This window comes from Lynx canadensis, chromosome B1 (assembly GCF_007474595.2).
Source record: "Lynx canadensis isolate LIC74 chromosome B1, mLynCan4.pri.v2, whole genome shotgun sequence".
Taxonomy (NCBI): Eukaryota; Metazoa; Chordata; class Mammalia; order Carnivora; family Felidae; genus Lynx; species Lynx canadensis.
The window spans coordinates 132,609,535-132,629,249 of record NC_044306.2 but is presented as its reverse complement, the minus strand read 5'-3'; the positions used below and the strand labels follow the sequence as shown (position 1 = coordinate 132,629,249).

Below are 19,715 nucleotides of genomic sequence, written 5' to 3'. Positions count from 1 at the left end.
ACCCAACCTAACAAATCCTACCAATTTGATAACCGTGTTTCTCATCTCTGTAGGTCCAAGATTACTGAAATGCTCACAGCAAGTCTAGCAACAGTTATCAGAGGCCATCAGGAAATAAGCATCATTTATATAAGGCAGAATGAGGAAATATTTTTTTTCCTCATAGAATAAGAATAGACCTATTCTTATAAGGGTGAGTTCCTCCAGATGTCATACCAGTTCTTTAGAGGAAGGCAGTATGGTTTGTGAAGCAAACTGGCACAAATAATTTTATGATGGCTATTATCTATTTAGAATCCCTTTAAGATAAAATTATGCAGGGAATAATGCTATTAAAAAGGAATACCTCACGAGAACAATTACTACTTAGAATAGCAAAATCTTTCTGAACCTCCATTAAATTAAATTGTGATGTATACAGTTGAAGCTGCATTCATGCAAATATCTCAATACTCATTACTGAAGATGGTAGATTTCCTTCGTCCAACATGAAGAAATACTTCAGTACAGGGGCTAAAAAGAGTGCACAATGGGATAGATAAGGTATCCTTTCTAAAGCTGTATAATCTTTCAATGTGTCCAAACTTCTTTTATCACCACACTATTTAATTCTAAATAGCTGGCATGGAAAATTCTAAACATATTCTCCTCAAACCACATTTTTCTGCACTTGAAAAAAGAATCACATCCAAACTCATCAAATGGTACACATTAAGTATGTATAGTTTTTTGTGTCTCAATAAAGCTATTAGAAAATTTAAAAGAACCATGTACATAGTTTTAAAATGTTCAGATTAAGAAAAAACATTTGCTTAAATAAAATGGGTTTTAAGAAATTTAAGAACTTGAGATTTTCCAAATGTAGTTTTCTACCAGATGCATAGTAATTTCATTAAAACTATTTGTAGACATTGAACAAGTATAGTCTAACTTGGGCATTAGAACTTTTATATTTAGAACTCCATACCCCAATGATTCAAGATTACCTAACAGTGGCACACAGGGATGCCAGTGAATTAATATGTACATACAAACCCATCCCACACCTTTTCCAAACTATGTAAGATATAAAAGAAGTAAAGGTTGTCAGGAAACACATAAGCAAGAACACATCAGTCTTGGTATAATTCCGGAATCTCTTTAAAATTCACAAAGCTAAGAGAGGTCAGTCCTGCCCTCTCACTGCTTCTTTACTTAACAAAGAAGAAAAAAAAATCCCAATTTATCCTGTTGGATCCAAATTCATACTAACTAGTGCTTTTTTAAATTCTCTCTACCTCCTTATCACATCTTCCCTCCTTTTCTGCCTGATCCCTGTTGATGGAAGATGCTCTAAAAAGGCCCATTTATGTCTCAGGAAGGAAGGAAGGAAGGAAGGAAGGAAGGAAGGAAGGAAGGAAGGAAGGAAGGAAGGAAGGTAGGTGTGATGGAAAGTCTTTGAGCAAGAAACTATTTACAAATATTTATTCAGTGCCTAATATACATCAGGCACTTTTCTGTATGTTAGGGATACAGCCATGAATAGGACAGACAAGACCCCTGTGTTTATGGAGCTTACGTTGCTGCTATGAGGCAAGATGGGTAATAAACAAATCGTGAAATTTCAGATGATGATAAATTGCCTCCAAAATGGAGTCCAGGATTGGAGAGTGACCGTGGATAGTCAGGGATGTCTTCTTGGATGAGAGGACATTGGAACAAAAGAGTGGATTATAGGAAAATTAATGGCCAGGCTGAAAAACAGCCAGTACAAGGGCTCTGTGGCAAATATACGCTTGGCCTATTCCAGAAAGAGAAGGCCACGAGGTTGAAGCATAATGAGCAATCTAGTCAGAGAGGTAGGCAAGGGCAGGTAACTGGAGCTTAGATTTTAGACCATGTGCAACTGGTGGCCTGAGGGAAAAAAAGGCAGATGATGGACATAATCAATAGAACACTATTGCTGCCCTGTGGAGAAAGGATTTGTTCCCATCATTAATTTGCTTTTGTTTCTGTGTCCCTATTGGGCTGTAAAGTCCCTGAAGGCAGAGCCCAAAGCGTATCTGACATTACACACTTAACACTCTGCTTGGCATAGTGCAGGTACTCAATAAATGCTGGCCGATTAAACATTATGAGGGAAGAAGGAAAGATACTGTTACTACTTTAGCCTTTAATGACATCCTTCATTGCAAGATACCTCCCCCAACACACATTTTGCAAATATTAATAGACTATGACATTATTTTGACTGAAGCAAACATCTTGCATGTTCAAACGGTTGAGTCGTCTCTAGTCACACACCCACACAGAAGCTCAAACAGGAACACTTATTTAGTCCTCTTCTCGGGTTTTAAAAATAATCATTGGTTGCTTACTTTATTAATTTCCCAATACTATACACCATTAGAGTAGCTTTTTTTTCTGCTTGATAAATGGGAAAGGAGGGGAAAAACTCCAATCCAAAAAACTTACTCTCCAGTTGTTGAAACATTGCTGACTTGGGATACGTGCGTGCTGTGGAAAAGAAGCACAAAGAAATAAAGTCAGATTAGAGCACAGAGACTGTGAACCCAATGTCTGAAGGGGATTCCAGGCTGAAAGTATCAGCCAGACTCTGACTGTTCTCTGTACAATGTTTAACCATCCACTGACAGATGCTGATTTTCAATTATTTCTAGAATTAGAGGATGGCCCTGGGTGTTTACTCCTGAAAGGTGCTTCCCTCTGCCCCTCCATTTTAAAGATGTCTATGACATAGAGTTCTAAAGTGACCTTTACAAACCATCTCTACCCTCTAACCCTACCACCACGGTTCTAGTTCAGGGTCTTTTCATTTTCCCAAAATGTTAATACAGTGTTGCTGACTGCCTTCCTGCTACCAACTCTACCCATTCCTGGTGCTCCCCAGCCCAAATCTGGTCCCTCCTTGTCCACCTCCTCCAGACGTGCATACAGAAGCAGCTTTCTAAAGCTGCTCTGAATATGCAGACAGCAGCAGGAACCACAGGGGACAGAGAAGAAGGAAGCAACACTGGTTTCTACAGGACTATTTCTAAGTCATCTTTTCTTTTGAAGTTCCTCAAGATGGTGAATCCCTCAAGCTCTACAATGTTTCATCTCAACACCTAATTTACAGCCCTTTTATTGAGCATTTATAAACTCCTTCTACCTCCCCATTTTCTCCAAAGCCTGAATTCCTTCAAAAGCATTACAAAGTAGTCAAACGTTAAGTGGAACAGTGAGATTATAGAACACTACCTGATCAGCACACTCTGGAACTTCTCCCCTCTTGCTTGCACCCTGTGTTCATATAACCACAGTGAGGGTTGAAGCTAGCAAATACTTTAGCAGCATCAATACCAAGACTTTCTCACAGTCAGCATTTCAGTGCTTAGTCAGCTTCTAAATCAAGATTCAAAAGTCTGCTTAAAAGAAAATCCTTCATGCTTGTCAAACTACAGTTTTACATAACAGATAAAACAGTGCCCTTTTTTCCTCATTCTTTGTAGAAGACACCTGAAGAAAATGACAGTCCTTAATGACCAATACTGATGGCAGCCTTTTAAAAAATTGATTTTTTAAACCATCTGTTGGGTTTTTCTTCTATGTACATGTGTATCTCATCTCTTTCCATTCTGAATCTAAGTGCCTCAAGGGACGGTATGACACTTTTCCTTTACTGCTATTATGCTCCCTACCATTACCACTATCATCAGACAGAGCTTAGCACTTATTATCCCAGAGGTGATCAACACTCACTCTTTAGCCCAGAGAATTTCCTTTAAAAAAGCCATAGCTATTTTCACATCCAGAAACCACGGTCAAATCCCGGAAGAGACCCAAAAAATAATGCTATTGTTCACAAGGGAAACTGATGTGAAAAATTGCAATAAATGAACAAATGAACAAATAAATACACTCTAACACTTACTGAGTACTTAGTATGTTTCAGACACTGTGCTAAGTATTTTGTACATAGATTTTCTCGTTTGCTGTTTATGATAGCCCCCTGAGGTAGGTACTATTGTTTTCTCAATTTTCAGATGAAGAGGTTAGAGGTTAAGAAACTTGCCCACAGTGACAGAGCCAAGAAGTAGATGAGCTGGAATTTGAACCAAGAAAGTTTTAGCTCAGAGTCTAAGCTTTTAATCACCACACCAGACATTCAATCCATCACTAACTAGAAGAAAAACTCACTAGAATCATCTTTGTAGATGGAGGCTTGGACTTAGGTATTTTACTTTGCTTTTAATCACAACCATTTTTTATCTGCTTCACAATGCCTGTTATTCACAGTGGTTCCCAGGTTACATAACCAATAATATATCCTTTGCTGTTCTCTGTCCTTAACTGGAACAGGCAGTTCCTGCTTTTGATGCTTTGTGGCTCACCCTCTGTAAAGTCAACACTGTATAATTAACTCCTGCATTTCACTTTTCAATGCAGTTGCACAAGCTTAGTTTTGGGAACATGGACCAATGTGAATGATGACTCCAGGAGAATACAGAAGAGGGAGAAAATATGGATCTGCCAGATGCTAAAAATATTCCAAAGACATGTAAGTATAATCAGCCAATTAGTCCTCAAGGCCATCTCAGAATGAGATGTACATCCTTTCTTCTCTTCTACATACTTTTAACCTGAACTTCTTTTTGCTTATTAAAGCACATGCTGATATTTTTATGTTCCTTTTGGGGGGCTGGGGGCCAGGACACAAAAAGAAAGGTGAGGAAGAAAGAGACAAGAAAATGACATCAAGTAGAACCAGGTTTTGAGATTACTAACTGAGGAAGTGCTTCTCAAACATTAAGGCATAGCTGAATCACCTAGGAGCTTGTTTACAAACAGACTCTCGTTCAATAGTCTAGGTCTCAGGAAGGGGACTGCCTTTCTAACAAATTTTACAGTGATTTTGAGGCTGCTGATTTGTGTAAGACACTGATTAGCAAAGCTGTAATTCCCTGCAACTAAAATTCTTCAAGACTTCAATTACTTGGATATCACAATAGCTATTTTTAAACTTTCTAATCTAAGTAACGAGGGTATGAGTTGGAAAACTTAGGCTAGCATAAGTGAATAAAAGGCAACATGTCAAAATTTTCCTCATAGCTTATAACCTGAGCCATCTAAATCAGTCTTGTGAAATTTATTTATTTATTTTCCAATGTTTATTTATTTTTGTGAGACAGAGACAGAGTGCCATTGGGAAGGGCAGAGAGAGAGAGAGGGAGACACAGAATCTGAAGCAGGCTCCAGGCTCTGAGCTGTTAACACAGAGCCTGATGCAGGGCTCAAACTCATGAGCCACGAGATCATGACCTGAGCCAAAGTCGGCTGCTTGACCGAATGAGCTAGTCAGGTGCCCCCAAATCAATCTTTTTTTTCTTTTTAATGTTTATTTACTGATTTTTGAGAGAGAGTGCGTGCACAAATCGGGGAAGGGCAGAGAGAGAGAGAGACACACAGAATCCCAAGCAGGCTCCATGCTGTCAGCAGAGAGCCCAATGTGGGGCTCGAACCTACGAACCATGAGATCATGACTTCAGCTGAAATAAAGAGTCAGATGTTCAACTGACTGAGGCCACCCAGGCACCCCAACATAAATCAGTCTTAAAGAGCCATTTTCAGAATGCAAAATAAATGAATAAATCAATAACAAAAACAAGTAATTAAATCATATTCAATTTTGCTTATATATTGATCTTAGGTCAAATTTATGATAATTTAGTTTCTTCAACATTCCTTTGGAAGTTTTGGTATACTTAGCATGCCCATGTTTTCATGTTTTTAAAACAGAATTTGTGTAAAGCAAGTATTCTGAGAAGAGAATATTTTCCATTGGAAATCAAAAAAGGGAAGTTCTGGTCTCAGCTCTGCAGTTAATAAGCTGAAATCATACATTGTCAGTTAACCTGGCTGTTTGGATTGGTTTCTTCCTACAGAAAATGAAAAGCTTGGCTACTGATCTCTGTGGTTTTCTTTTAGCTCTAAAAGTTTACTTCCCTAAAGTTTAAATCATTACAAAAGGTTATAACTGCATAATATTTTATGATAGTTTCAGTCATAGTTATGGTTTATTAAATACCAATATGGCTTTGGTCAGGTATCCAAACACCTCTATAGTTCCTGTGGGATAATTCACCACTAACAAGATTTCTAAGAATATTTAATGACAGAAATAGGGGTTATATTTCCATAGCTATAATTGACTCATGAAGGTAATTCTAAGACACTGATAAGAGAACAATAAGCAAATAAGCTAAAGTGAAAGATTTCCTTCAAGCCACATGTAACTTGTTTTTTATCCTCTGCAGAAAGCTAAGAATAATGAATTCTTTCAGAGCCCTTTGCTAACAAAATTTCTTACCATGCTATATAAACACTTGAATATGGAAGAGATCATATCATAATGTTGATAAAGCAAGTATTCAAAACTGAAAGAGGGGCACCTGGGTGATTCAGGCAGTTAAGCATGTGACTCTTGATTTTGGCTCAGGTCATGATCTCACATTGGTGAGATGGAGTCCCCCTATGGGCTCTGCGTTGACAGCCACAGACAGAGCCTGCTTGGGATTCTCTCTCTGCCCCTCCCCACCATGTATGGGCATGCTTTCTCTCTCAAAATAAACAAACATTTAAAAAAAAAAAAAACCTGAAAGAAATAAGCTTATATGCAGACTCCAGCACTATGGACAATTTCATTACCCAAGCCTGCTGTAAGCGACAGTGCAATTGCATTCACTATTGGTATAGTTATTTAAAATAGATTCTAAGCCTACTCTGCAATATATTCTAAAATTTTGTTTAATGTTTATTTATTTTTGAGAGAGAGTGAGTGAGCGAGAGGAAGAGGGACAGAGAGAGAGGGAGACACAGAATCTGAAGCAGGCTCCAGGCTCTGAGCTGTCAGCACAGAGCCTGATGCGGGGCTCGAACCCACAAACTGTGAGATCATGACCTGAGCCAAAGTCAGATGTTTAACTAACTGAGACACCCAGGTGCCCCTGCAATATATTCTATGACATACTTAAATATATTTAGTCCGTATCTCTATTAACAAAACTCAAACTACATTTCTGGAAGCTGAATATGCTCAACAATATTAGTCTATAAATTTGCATGTGATAAGATGCACAGAATGCCTGTTGACAAGTGATTTTCTAATTAGAGCTCTTGGTCTGAAATAAAGAAATCTACATATAAAAAGAATGAAGTTTCAATTCTACTAAAATCCGACATCTTGAAAAAGCATGTGTTCTCTTTTTCTGTATGTTCTCTTACTTCAGTGTGTTTTCTTTTCTGTGGTATATAAATCTGAAGCAGACTCCAGGCTCTGAGCTGTCAGCACAGAGCCGATGTGGAGTTCAAACTCACGAGCTGTGAGATCATGACCTGAGCTGAAGTTGGACACTTAACCGACTGAGCCACCCAGGTGCCCCTAATGAATAAGGATATAAAAGACAATTAAGTGATATTTAATTCAGCCTAAGCATGAAGATCATGTAACTAATCAAAATAGCATCAAGCTCCTAATTTGTCTATTTAAGAGAATACACTATTTTTAGTGTTATTTTAAAATACTAAAACAGTTGATATGCAGCGTCACCATTATAAGATGAATCTAATGTTATTTCTTGCAATTGCAGAACAGATTTCTAATTAAAGCTTTAACCATTGTCTTCAGTGGACAGTGTCATACAATAAAACAAATACACTTGATCTTCAGTGTTTATTCACTTTAAATTTTAGCTATTATTATGATATGTAGAAATTAATGGAGCATTTATAGGTGCTCAAACTTTGACAAAAATTGTATCACTCTTTTGTGGTGGTGTTACAGATAGTTCGGATTTAAAAGGCCTCACCTTTTTGGTTTTAAATCATATACTATGCATATAATACTAGAACATAAATTGAAAACATACTACATGGATATGAGTCAGTAGGAGGAAAATCTTTATCCTCATCCTTTATCAAACATTACACTTCCTAGTCCCTTAAATATTAGGATTGATTTGAAGAAAAAAAAATATTCTTCATTCCTATATTTTCATAATCTATTAAGCAATTTCTAACAAATTGAAGAGAGTCCATCAAAATACTGAAATACTCACTTTTCTGTTCAGGCCCTAATTATTGGAGTTTTTAGTTTTACATATTTAGCATGCTTTTGCATAAAAAGAAATTCAGTTTTAGTTTTTTGACCAGGGCCTTTATAAAGCAAAATTATGAATGAAATGGATAGTTCACTATGTATACTCCTTTACAGATAAGTTTACACAGCTCTGATTCTCTCTCATTTAATCTGGCTTCAGAGTGTGTCCTTAATACAGACATAATCCTTATTCTCAAATAATGCTATTCATATACATCTTTGGCTATACATCTAGTTATTTTCTTAGAATTAGAACAGATTACTTGATTTTTGGATCCAAATGGAATTTTCTTCATTTTTTTTTTTTTTGAGAGAGAAAGAGAGAGAGCAAGAGCAAGAGAACACACATGAATGAGAGAGCATGGGAGAGGGAGAGGGAGAGAGAATCTTAAGCAGGCTCCACCCTCAGTGCAGAGCCCTGACTTGGGCTCACAACCCTGAGATCATGACCTGAGCTGAAATCAAGAGTTAGACATTTAACCTAAAAAGGCACCCAGAAGCCCCTTCTTGTCAAAATTTATTTTTTATTTCTATATTTTCAGGTTTATTAGTATGAAATTGCAAGTAGTCTCTGATCTTTTAAAAACTACTACATACCTTGACTGCAAATTTCAATTTGGATTATTAGGATTGTTCCATTTTTTCTCGTTTATTAGAGGCTTTTCTCTTTTTATTTTTAATATTTTTTAACGTTTATTTTTAAGAGAGAGAGAGAGAGAGAGAGAGAGAGAGCGTGCGCGCGTGAGCGAGTGGGGGAGGGGCAGAGAGAGAGGGAGACACAGAATCCGAAGCAGGCTCCAAGCTCTGACCTGTCAACACAGAGACCGATGCAGGGCTTGAACTCACAAGCTGTGAGATCATGACCTGAGCTGAAGTTGCACTTAACCAACTGAGCCACCCATGTGCCCCAGAGAGGTTTTTCTCTTTTAAAATTTTCATTTTAATTCCTAAAGAACCAGTTCCTAGATTCAAACATCAGTTCTGCTCTTTTCTCCATTTCTTTTATTATTATTATTAAAACCTTTTAAATTTCTAAGAGGTTGCTTTTCTTCCTTTATATGGTTTCTTATTCCGATTGTGTGGCTCATTTATTTTTAATCTTAAGAAGATGAAGTCACCTTTTAAAAAAGAGCTTAGAAGGGTTTCTGGGTGGCTCAGTCAGTTAAGTGTCAGACTTTGGCTTAGGTCATGATCCTGCAGTTCGTGGGTTCAAGCCCCACATCAGGCTTTGTGCTGACAGCTCAGAGTCTGGAGCCTGCTTCGGATTCAGTCTCCCTCTCTCTCTGCTCTCTCCTGCTTGTGCTCTCTCTCTCAAAAATAAACATAAAAATTTTTTTTTCTAAAAGAGCTTAGAACTCACAAGTTTTCATACGTACTTTCCTCCTTTTTCTTATCAATAGTTTACACTAGTTTTTATTTTGTCTTTGAATTTTTTTCCTCCCTTTAGGAGAGTTTTCATTAGTTGATTGGGAATTTTTTGGTATTAATTACACTGTGGTTAGAAAACATGACTGTTAAAATTTCCACTCTTTGAGAACTTTCAGATACAGCTGAATAATTCTTTAGAAAGTAGCAGGAATGTTTGAGCCCTACTTGTATGGTGCAAAGTTTAGTATGTAATGCTCATTTTATTTTATTTTTTAAGTTTATTTATTTATTTTGAGAGAAAGAGAGAGAGCACGATTGAGGGAGGGACAGAGAGAGAGCACGAATAGGGGAGGGACAGAGAGGGAGGGAGAGAATACCAAGGAGGCTCCATGCTTAGCCTGATGTGGGGCTCGATTCCATGACCATGAGATCATGACCTGGACTAAAATCAACAGTTGATGCCCAACAGACTGAGCACCCAGGCACCTCTGCAATGCTCATTTATTTTAAATCTCATTAATTATATCAGATACTATGCTATACTGTGTGCTATGTACTTGATAAAGTTTGTTATAGACATACAATTTTATGTATAAGTTCTATACTTCAAATTTATTTGCCTGTTTATCCTTGTTAACTTGAGTTTAAATTTCTTTCATTTATTGCTGTGCTATTTTACACATGCTAATATATAACCTTTATCTGCTTAGTCATTTTGTTTGCTTGTTTGTTTTTAAGTAGCCTTCATGCCCAGCATGAAGCCCAGTGTGGGGCTTGAACTCATGACCCAGAGATGAAGACCTGAGCTGATCAAGAGTCAGATGCCTAACCAACTGAGCCATCCAGGCACCCCTACAATTTTAGCTTTTATCAAAGAATTTGATCATTCACATTTGTTGTTATAGTTGATGTATTTATTCTAGTTTTGTGTTTTTACTTTATGTTTTCTAATTTGGGAACTTCCTTTTCCTTTGATTTCTGTCTTTGCTCTTATCTTCTGAGGGTATTTGGATTATAGAAATCTTATAGAGATTTCCAATAGTGGTTTTTCTCATACCCATACATACCTAATTATTATTTATCTCTGATTAAAACTAAAACACCTCCCCCAAACAAAACTCAAAATTCTGAGTCCTGCTTCAATTAAAAAAAAAAAGAAAAGAAAAAAAGGAAACTCTACTACCTTCTATGAAAGACAAGAAATTCAGAATGTTATTACTTTCTTTGCCCCTCCATCAATGATAGTTATCAAGTTTCTACTACTTTTTAATTCACCTCTCAATTAGATGGGCATAACCTTTGATTTCTACTTTTATTTCTATTAGTATGTTTGTTTTCTTAGAATCATAATTTTTAGGTTGGCTTTCCAATCTCTAACCTTCATATCTAGCATTATTTCTCCCAGTTTTTCTTATCTTTTTCCTTTCCATTTTGGAAGAGCTTTTCAAGTTTCTTTCTCATCACATACTTGATTTATTTTTTATGTTTTATTTTTTAATTAATTTTTTTTTTTTTTTTTTTTTTTTTTTTTTTTTAGAGAGAGAGAGAATGTGAGCCAGGGAGAGGGGCAAAGAGAGAGAATCTTACGTAGGTTTCATGCTCTGCTCAGAACCTGACACAGGGCTCATTCCCACGACTCTGGGATCATGACCTGAGCTGAAATCAAGCATCAGACATTCAACTGCTGAGCCACCGAGGCACCCTTGTGCTTGACTTATTTTTAATAATTTCTGCTCTCTATTGTTTCCCATGTAGTTTTTGAAATCTCTGCTAATACATTTCTAGGCTCCCTTCTCCTCATTTCAGTTATTCTTCTGTGTCCCTAGCCTTACAATTGTAAACCAATTTTCCCCTTACAGATTCCTACTTACGTTTCACAGAGGGTTGGTCATGTCCTTGAGCATATTTTTGAGAACATTAGTAATATTACTTTCAAGTTTTCCTCTGAATCATATAAAAAGCAATTCTCTGCAATCTGTTTTTACATGGAGTCCTCAGAGCAAGTCATCCTTTCTCTTAGTTTGTAATTTTTCTTTATAGGCCCCAAATAGTTCTTCATGTTTTGTGGTTCTGAAGGAGAATCAATCAATCCAGGCACAGCTATTACCAACAACTTGGGTGGAAGATCATTCTTTATTTCATTGTCCCTTGGCTGTGGGTAGATGCCAGCTCATGAATTTAGATTTGAAGAGCCACCATATGAGTCTGCACTAGAATAATCTATAATGCTTAGATAGGTACACTTGCTATTTGGTCCAATTTTCTAAGCTGGAGAATCAAGAATAAATTTGTACTTTGTGCAGTGTACTCTTCAAAGCAGGCATTATGTCTAATAATCTTCCTGCCTTTATCCTCTTCTCAAATGCTTTAAGTGAGTATCTCAGGAGGACCCCCTCTCCTTTCCATTGTTTTGTATACTAGACATTCTATCTTTGAAGAGATACTGACATAAAAAAACTAATGGGGGCAGAGAAGTGAAAAAGAATATGCAACTCAGCTCTGAATGGTTCAGAGAATAACTTTCTGTTCAGTAGGGGGAATGTCACTTGTTTTTCTGGTCAGTAGTAGACAAAGGAAGGAAGTCAACTAATTTTTTTTTTCCCCTTCCTTCTCTCTTTGTGACCATTTGTATTGTTTAGATAGTGGAGCGTGAAGTCTGTAAAGTAATAATAAGTTTCTCAGTCCATCCCACTGATGTGATCTTTGATATATGGTTTTCTTTATCATTGTTATAAAGCGATCTCTAGTTTTTGTCTTTAATATCATCATTACAATTTAAATGGGAATCTGGAAGTACTTCTATTAGGTAGAGCTAATCTTCTATTTGTTTAAATTAAAAGTTTAAATTCAAATCTGAAGTTCTTTTTAAAATTTATTTTTTTTAATGTTTGTTTATTTTTGAGACAGGGAGAGAGAGAGACAGAGCATGAGTGGGGGAGAGGCAGAGAGAGAGGGAGACACAGAATCCGAAGCAGGCTCCAGACTCTGAGCTGTCAGCACAGAGCCCAACACGGGGCTCAAACCCAAGAACTGAGATCATGATCTGAACTGAAGTCTGACGCTTAACCAACTGAGCCACCCAGAGGCCCTGAGCTGTCAGCACAGAGCCCAACGTGGGGCTCGAACTCACAGACTGCAAGATCATGACCTGAGCCGAAGTTGGATGCCCAACTGACTGAGCCAACCAGGTGCCCCTGAAGTTCTTTTTAAAAAAAAAATTAAATTTATTTTAAGAGACAGAGGGAGGAGCAGAGAGAGAGGGAGAGAGAGAATCCCAAGCAGGCTCTGCACTGTCAGCACAGAGCCCAATGCAGGGCTCAAACTCACAAACCGTGAGATCATGAGCTGAAATCAAGAGCTGGACGCTCAAGCGACTGAGCCAACCAGGTGCCCCTAAATCTGAAGTTCTTATAAACAGAAGTCTAAGGAAGGCAGAAAGACTGAAGAATAGAGCAGCAAGAGGTCTAGACAGAATGGCTCTAAAGATGTCATTTCCTGTGAGTAAACTTTTCCTTTGCCTTCTCATGCTGATGAAAGACGTAAGAATACAAAATATAAAAATTCATATAATTTATCAGTATAGCCTAAATAAGAAGCTTAATATTTTAATTAACACTGACAGAATTAAACCCAGAATCTATACTAGTCTCATACCAAGTAAAAAATATGACTAGCTCAGAAACCAAGAACTCAATATTGAATACCTAAAGAACTATATGATACACATTAGTTAAGTTTATAGTCATTCTTCAGTATAAAATAATTATACTAGTGGTCTGGTTTAGTGTTTTCCAGCTAGGGGTATATCTCTTATGTGACACATTTTTCCCTCAAATTTTTTGTTGTAGTAAAACACACATAAAATCTATTATCTTAACCATTTCTTAGTGTACAATTCAGTGGCACTGAGTATATTCACACTGTTGTGAATTCATTCCACTCATCTCCAGAAACTTTTTATCTTGTAAAACTGAAGCTCTGTACCTATTAAACAGTAACTCCTGATTCTCCCCATCCTCCCAGCCCCTGGCAACCACCATTCTTTGTGTCTCTATGAATCTGATTACATTAGGTACTTCATGTAAGTGGAATCATACAGATGTCTTTTTGTGACTAACTTATTTCACTTAGCAAAAATGTCCCCAAGGTTCATCAGTGTTATGCATGTATCAGAAGTTCCTTCTTTTTTTAAAGGCTGAATAAGACTCCACCATGTGTATACACTGAGTTTTGTTTATCCATTTATCCACTGAGGGTCACTTGGATTGCTACTGCCTTTTTGGCTATTACAAATAATGTTGCCATGAACATGGGTGTACAAATATTTCTTTGGGACCCTGTGACCTGCTTTCAATTTCTCTTCATCTTTGACCACACTTGTTATTTTCTTTTCTTCATAGCAGTCATCCTAATAGGTCTGAGGTGATATTAGAGTTTTGATTTGCATTTCCCTGATGGTTAGTGATGTTCAGCATCTCTTTGTGTGCTTATTTGTTATTTGTATAATCTCTTTGGAGAAATTTCTATTCAAGTTCTTCGCTCATTTTAAAAATCATTTTGTTGTTGTTGACTTTTTGGAATTCTCCATATATTCTGGATATTAATCCCTTATGAGATAAATGATTTGCAAATATTTCCCCCATTCTCCTTTTAATTTCTGTTGGGAGTGTCTTTGTTGTTGTTGTTGTTTGATGCACAAGATTTAAAAACTTTCATGAAGTCCAATTTGTCTACCCTTTCGTTTCTTTCCTGTGCTTTTGGTGTCATATCTAAGGAATCACTGCCAAATTCAGGACTGGGTAGCTTTTGCCTGATGTTTTCTTCTGAGAGTACTTACAGATTTAGCTCTTACATTTAGACTTTTGATCCATTTTGAGTTAATTCTTGTATATGAGATATTAGGTGAGCGGCCAACTCCATGCTTTTGCATGTGGATATCCAGTTTTCTCAACACTAATTACTGAAAAGACTATCCCATGACACATTGAAAATATGGACACCCACCACCACTCGAAGCTCAGAATCTTGGCTAGTGAGATGTCAGCATCTTTAAAGAGCTCTACATACTTTGTATCATAATGACGGTATTGTCAAAAAACAGAAAATAATAAGTGTTAAGAAAAACATGGAGAAATGGGACTTGTGCACTATTAGTGGAAATGCACTTGGAAATGGTTAAGATGTCAAATTCTATGCTATGTGTATTTTGCCACAATTAAAAAAATTAAAATGGAAAATGATACAGTTAATGTTATTTATATTTACCCTCCCCCCCCGCAAAAGAACTGTACAGGCAGAGACAATATGCTTCCTCAGTTTAGAAACACCGAGTTAAAAAGGACAATGGAAACAAATATTTTTAATATATACTTATTTGTGTTCAAAGATACCCAAATGTCTAGTTGACCTTATTATCTGGGAAAAATCAAGTAGCTAATCAAATAAACAGCCTGCTTGTTTGCTGTACTTGGTAGTCAACAACAAATAGAATGACTGATACATCTACTTCTTTAAACTATCCCATCTAAAAATGAGAATTTTCCCCTCAAAATGGTAATTTAGAAAACATACAATATGCTTGAGAAGAAAAATAAACTATTAAGACCAAAAAGTCATAAATCTACAATTCCAGCACAAGTTGTTTGAAAGGTAATCTGCAAAGAGCTATCTAAAAACTTTTCTACATAGCAGGACAGGAGTGGCATGATACAGTTTTCAGATCCCATCTAATGCCAGGTAATGTTTTTGGTTTGTTTTAATTTTTAAAATTTATTTATTTTTTGAGAAAGAGAGAAAGAAAGAGAGAGAGCACGTGCACAAGCGGGGTAGGGGCAGAGAGGAAAGACAGAATCCACACCATCAGTACAGAGCCTGACACAGGGCTCAAATCTGCAAACTGTGAGATCATGACCTCAGCCGAGATCAAGAGTTGAACACTCAACTGACTGCACCACCCAGGTGCCCCTGTCAGGTTATGTTTTAATCTGAATTTACCCAAAGCTAAATATTTCTTCAATGTAAACTCTACAGTTAAAAGATTTTCATAAATTAATGATCCCTAGTTTCAAGGAATGAAAATACAAAAATACTCAAGAATAAGTCTGTATTCCAAATAGGTAACTTAGAAATAAATCTATTTGATGTTCCTAATTCAGGAAAATTAAAAAACATGTGAATACTGAAACTGACCCTAAGCAATTCCAAACCTGCTAAAATAGGAATTTAACTTCAATTTGCACTTTGAGTATTAAAACTTGGGCCGAGATTGATAAAGACTGTCAATTTCAGAGTTTCAGTGGAGCACAAAATGAGAAAGAAAAAGCAGAGGAAGATTAGTGCAGTTGCTAAGAGGCAGATGTTAGGTGAGCAAGGAGCCACCATTCAGAGGTCAGGTGACCAGTGAAAGACTGGTTACAGGTATGTAGCCCCTGAAGCACATTTAGGATTTTGATAAAGTACGGGCAGAGATGGGCTTTGTATACTGGCTGTATGTATCATCTACATATACAAACTATATATATATAATCCAGGAATTTGTAAAGAAGGAATTCAAGAGTAGAAGTCGGGGGGCGCCTGGGTGGCGCAGTCGGTTAAGCGTCCGACTTCAGCCAGGTCACGATCTCGCGGTCCGGGAGTTCGAGCCCCGCGTCGGGCTCTGGGCTGATGGCTCAGAGCCTGGAGCCTGTTTCCGATTCTGTGTCTCCCTCTCTCTCTGCCCCTCCCCCGTTCATGCTCTGTCTCTCTCTGTCCCAAAAATAAATAAACGTTGAAAAAAAAAAAAAAAGAGTAGAAGTCGGATGGGATGGGATAGGATGGGATGGGATCAGGACAAGATCTGAACCTGGCCATAAGGAATGTGAAGATAGTATAGGTGAGGTGGGAGTGGATAGAGATGAGGAGGAATGGAGAGTAGAGATGAAAAGCCTTAATCCCAGTGAAAATAAACACAGAAATCAAAATCTGAGTTTGCGGATACTGAAGACCCAGACAAATAAAACTAGAACTAGCAACAGATTCTAGCCAGATCTGACTGGATGACAGGGAAAAGAATTCAGACAATAACAGGCTGGATGTGGCACACAACACCTACGGCAAGTTGCTAATCTGAGCAATCGAGGTAGGGGCACCTTTCTGGGAGTCTAGCCGAGACTATGAGAGGCCAGGGTATAGACATCCTTGCCAAGAATGTTCTTCACCTGAAGTCTGCAGGTTCTTGTTTATTTTGTAGCAATCTTGCTAAGGGTTTGGCATAACCCATTCTTCCTTTTCATTTCCTTAATCACTTCAACAGGGTGGGTAATCTCTAATGAGCATCTGGGGAACAATGACACCTACTGTTTGAGCTACTGTATCTGCAGTAATCCTGCCCATGAAATGGCAGCAAGTCAGATTTGTAGCCACTCTTTCTTTCCTTTGCAAAAAAAAAAAATAAAAAAATAAAAAATAAATAAATAAAATAAAATAAAATAAAAATAAATAAATAAATAAATAAATAAATTAGATTAAATTAAATAAAGTAAAATAGGATGAATGGTTCTGGTGGGTTAGGCTAGGTGCTGAAGAAGTGCTGAAATTTCAGAAGACAAAGTTCTTATCTGAGAAGATATTTAATCTAGAATGAGATTATATGAATGCATGTCTATTTATAACAGTCCTACCTTACAAGAGAAAAAAACTGAGGATAAATGAAATGTATGGTAGACTAACATATGGTTCAGCCATGAGTGTTTACAATAGAGAACTGTAATCACAGAAACTGAAATTCTACAAGATGAAAAATGGAGCAAGGTCATGACTGAAATGGCCTCTCTGGTTCCCAGTTCCTGCATCCCACCTTCCTTCTTCCCCCAGCCACAGAAAGGTCCTAGAACCTCCATGAGTGGACTGCATGTCCTCTGCATGCTCTCCAGCTCTATCTATCCTCTGCCTCAGATACAGATTCTGTCTGCATTATACATAACGTACCGGGTCTCCACTCCAATAGCTGGATGTTTGTCTGATCTCCTGCACCTGAATTTCTTTATGGATCGTCTATTTTCCTTCCTCTGAAACTGGAGCCCTGCATTGCCTTTGTCTTCTGTTTTGATCCAGTCTTCCTAAAAACTGCCCACTCCCAGACTTACAGCCACTGAGTTTTGCCATTCTACCTCATGCTGGACCTTACAGAATAAACCACCAACTGAAATCTCCTGCCACTGACCCGCTATTTCATTCCCGTCCCGCTGGCTGGCTGCCTGTGGCTGGATTTACTTCTGCTGAGTGCCCATCTCAGCTGATGTGCTCATCTCTTGTTTGGACCTTTCCTCTCTGTCTCTACCCCCCCTCAAAAACAACAACAACAACAACAACAACAACAACAACCAGTTAACAATGTCAAAATATAATATACAGCACACAATATTCAACATTCCTAGTCAGGGAAGATATCATTTTGCAACTACCAGTCACTTTTTACTTTTCAAAGGCACAGTAAATATAATTTTGGGATTTTAAAGAGCCAATTTAGTTTTTCATCATGGTGACAAATCATTACGAAATTCGTAAGTCTTACAGTTAACTCCCCTTTCTGAGCACTGTAGGAATGAAATCTTAATAAAGTAGGAGGGAAAGGGAGACAAAGAAGCTACAGAAGTTTTAATATATTTAAAACATTTAAGCATTCATTTGTTCTTACTAAAGGTAGTGTCAAAAAAGTGCATTAATTTATAAATTAAATTAGCAGTGGACATGTTATGTTTCTAGTTCAAAAATCTGGAAGAGCTGTAATCATAGTTAACAATCATGTTTTCTGTCTTCCACTTGAATTCTGTATGCTAGAGTAACCCAAGAAAAGTTAATCTCAAACCATCCATGCAAATAACTTGAAAACAAAACCAAAAAAACTCCCTCTAAACAGGTTCATGTGTTACTAATAGATTCTCCCTACTTCAAGTCAAGTAGATAATAAAAAGAGTTAAATTAACTTGTATGAACCTAGTTCTTAATTTCTAAGACTATCACATAATGTTATTCAGAAAAATAAACTACCTTTGGGATTGTAATTTCAGGCCAAATAATAATTATTATTTCATTTGTGATACAGCTCTACTTTGTTAAATTTTCAAAAGAGCGTCTGCTCGTAACTTCCTTCTTCTGCAACTTTAGCTCTCCTGTAATGTGGGCTAGCGTGCACATTCATTATTTTTTCCTACTTCTACAATATTTTAGTTTTTATGACATTTAACATTGAAAGGTCAAATAGCCTCAACCAAGAGTTGTGGTAAATACATTTTCTTTACATTCTTTTACTTTCATTTTGCAAGTATAGAATTTCTTTTTCAAGACTAAATAATTAGTCTAAATAATTTTTAAAAATTATCATGCTAGAAGACACAATTATGTCTCTTTAAGGACTTAAGACATAATTTCCATCTGCTTTTTAAAATGGTTAAAAAAAAATAAAATTCAATACTATGTAAAACATAGATTGATGTTGCCCAGAGGAATAAAAATAAGACATTCCGAGAACAGTTCTCATTAGTTGGCATGATCTAGTGCTGTAGTCTTTTGTATTGTGTAAAATTTAATTTCCATTAATATATGATAATCATTTGTTTGATATTACTGTGTGTATTTACATAATGAATACCAGAGTCACCACATACTGGGCAACAACTTCCTCATGTGTTCAAGGTAATTGTATAGTTGAGGTAGCCTATGAAGTAGAATATGCTGATTTGATTGGCAGGAAACCAGAGTGAATCAAATGGACCACCATGTTGTCTCAAACTAAAACCTCAAATGTTCTCTCTTTTGCCACAAAGTGATTATGCAATATGCTTCAAGTTGCTGAAGGACAAAACAGTACTGAAAAGCAATCACTTGGCTAAGACTGAAGTCCTATGACACATTTCTGAACTATTGTTCGCTGAATTAAAGTCTAAATCTAACTCTGGGGCTATTACAACAAATCAGATTAAAAAATAAACAAACTATCACACATCCTGACATTTCTTTTAAAAAAGTAGATTTCACAATTGAGGAAAGAGTTAACATCTACTTTGAATTCTGTAAATTTACCTGTTGTAATAGCTGTTATTCTGCCTCTATAAGCTTTAGCAAATAGCCCTAAATTCCATCAACTCACTGAATACTTACTTTCACACTTAACATAGCCGAAGACTTTTTCAGCCAATGAGCCTTGTGGTCACACCCCTCCCCCATCTGCATA

At 37.0% G+C, this 19,715-nt stretch overlaps 1 protein-coding gene across 3 annotated transcripts in view; it reads right to left on the bottom strand.

The window, feature by feature from the left end:
- Nucleotides 1-19,715, bottom strand: part of FAM13A (family with sequence similarity 13 member A) — a 362,178-nt gene that overhangs the window by 70,241 nt on the left and 272,222 nt on the right. For all 3 annotated transcript variants that reach the window (XM_030313445.1, XM_030313443.1, XM_030313447.1), the window contains one exon: nt 2,455-2,496. In XM_030313445.1, coding sequence (XP_030169305.1) covers nt 2,455-2,496 — 42 coding nt within the window. The remainder of the gene's footprint in view (nt 1-2,454; nt 2,497-19,715) is intronic.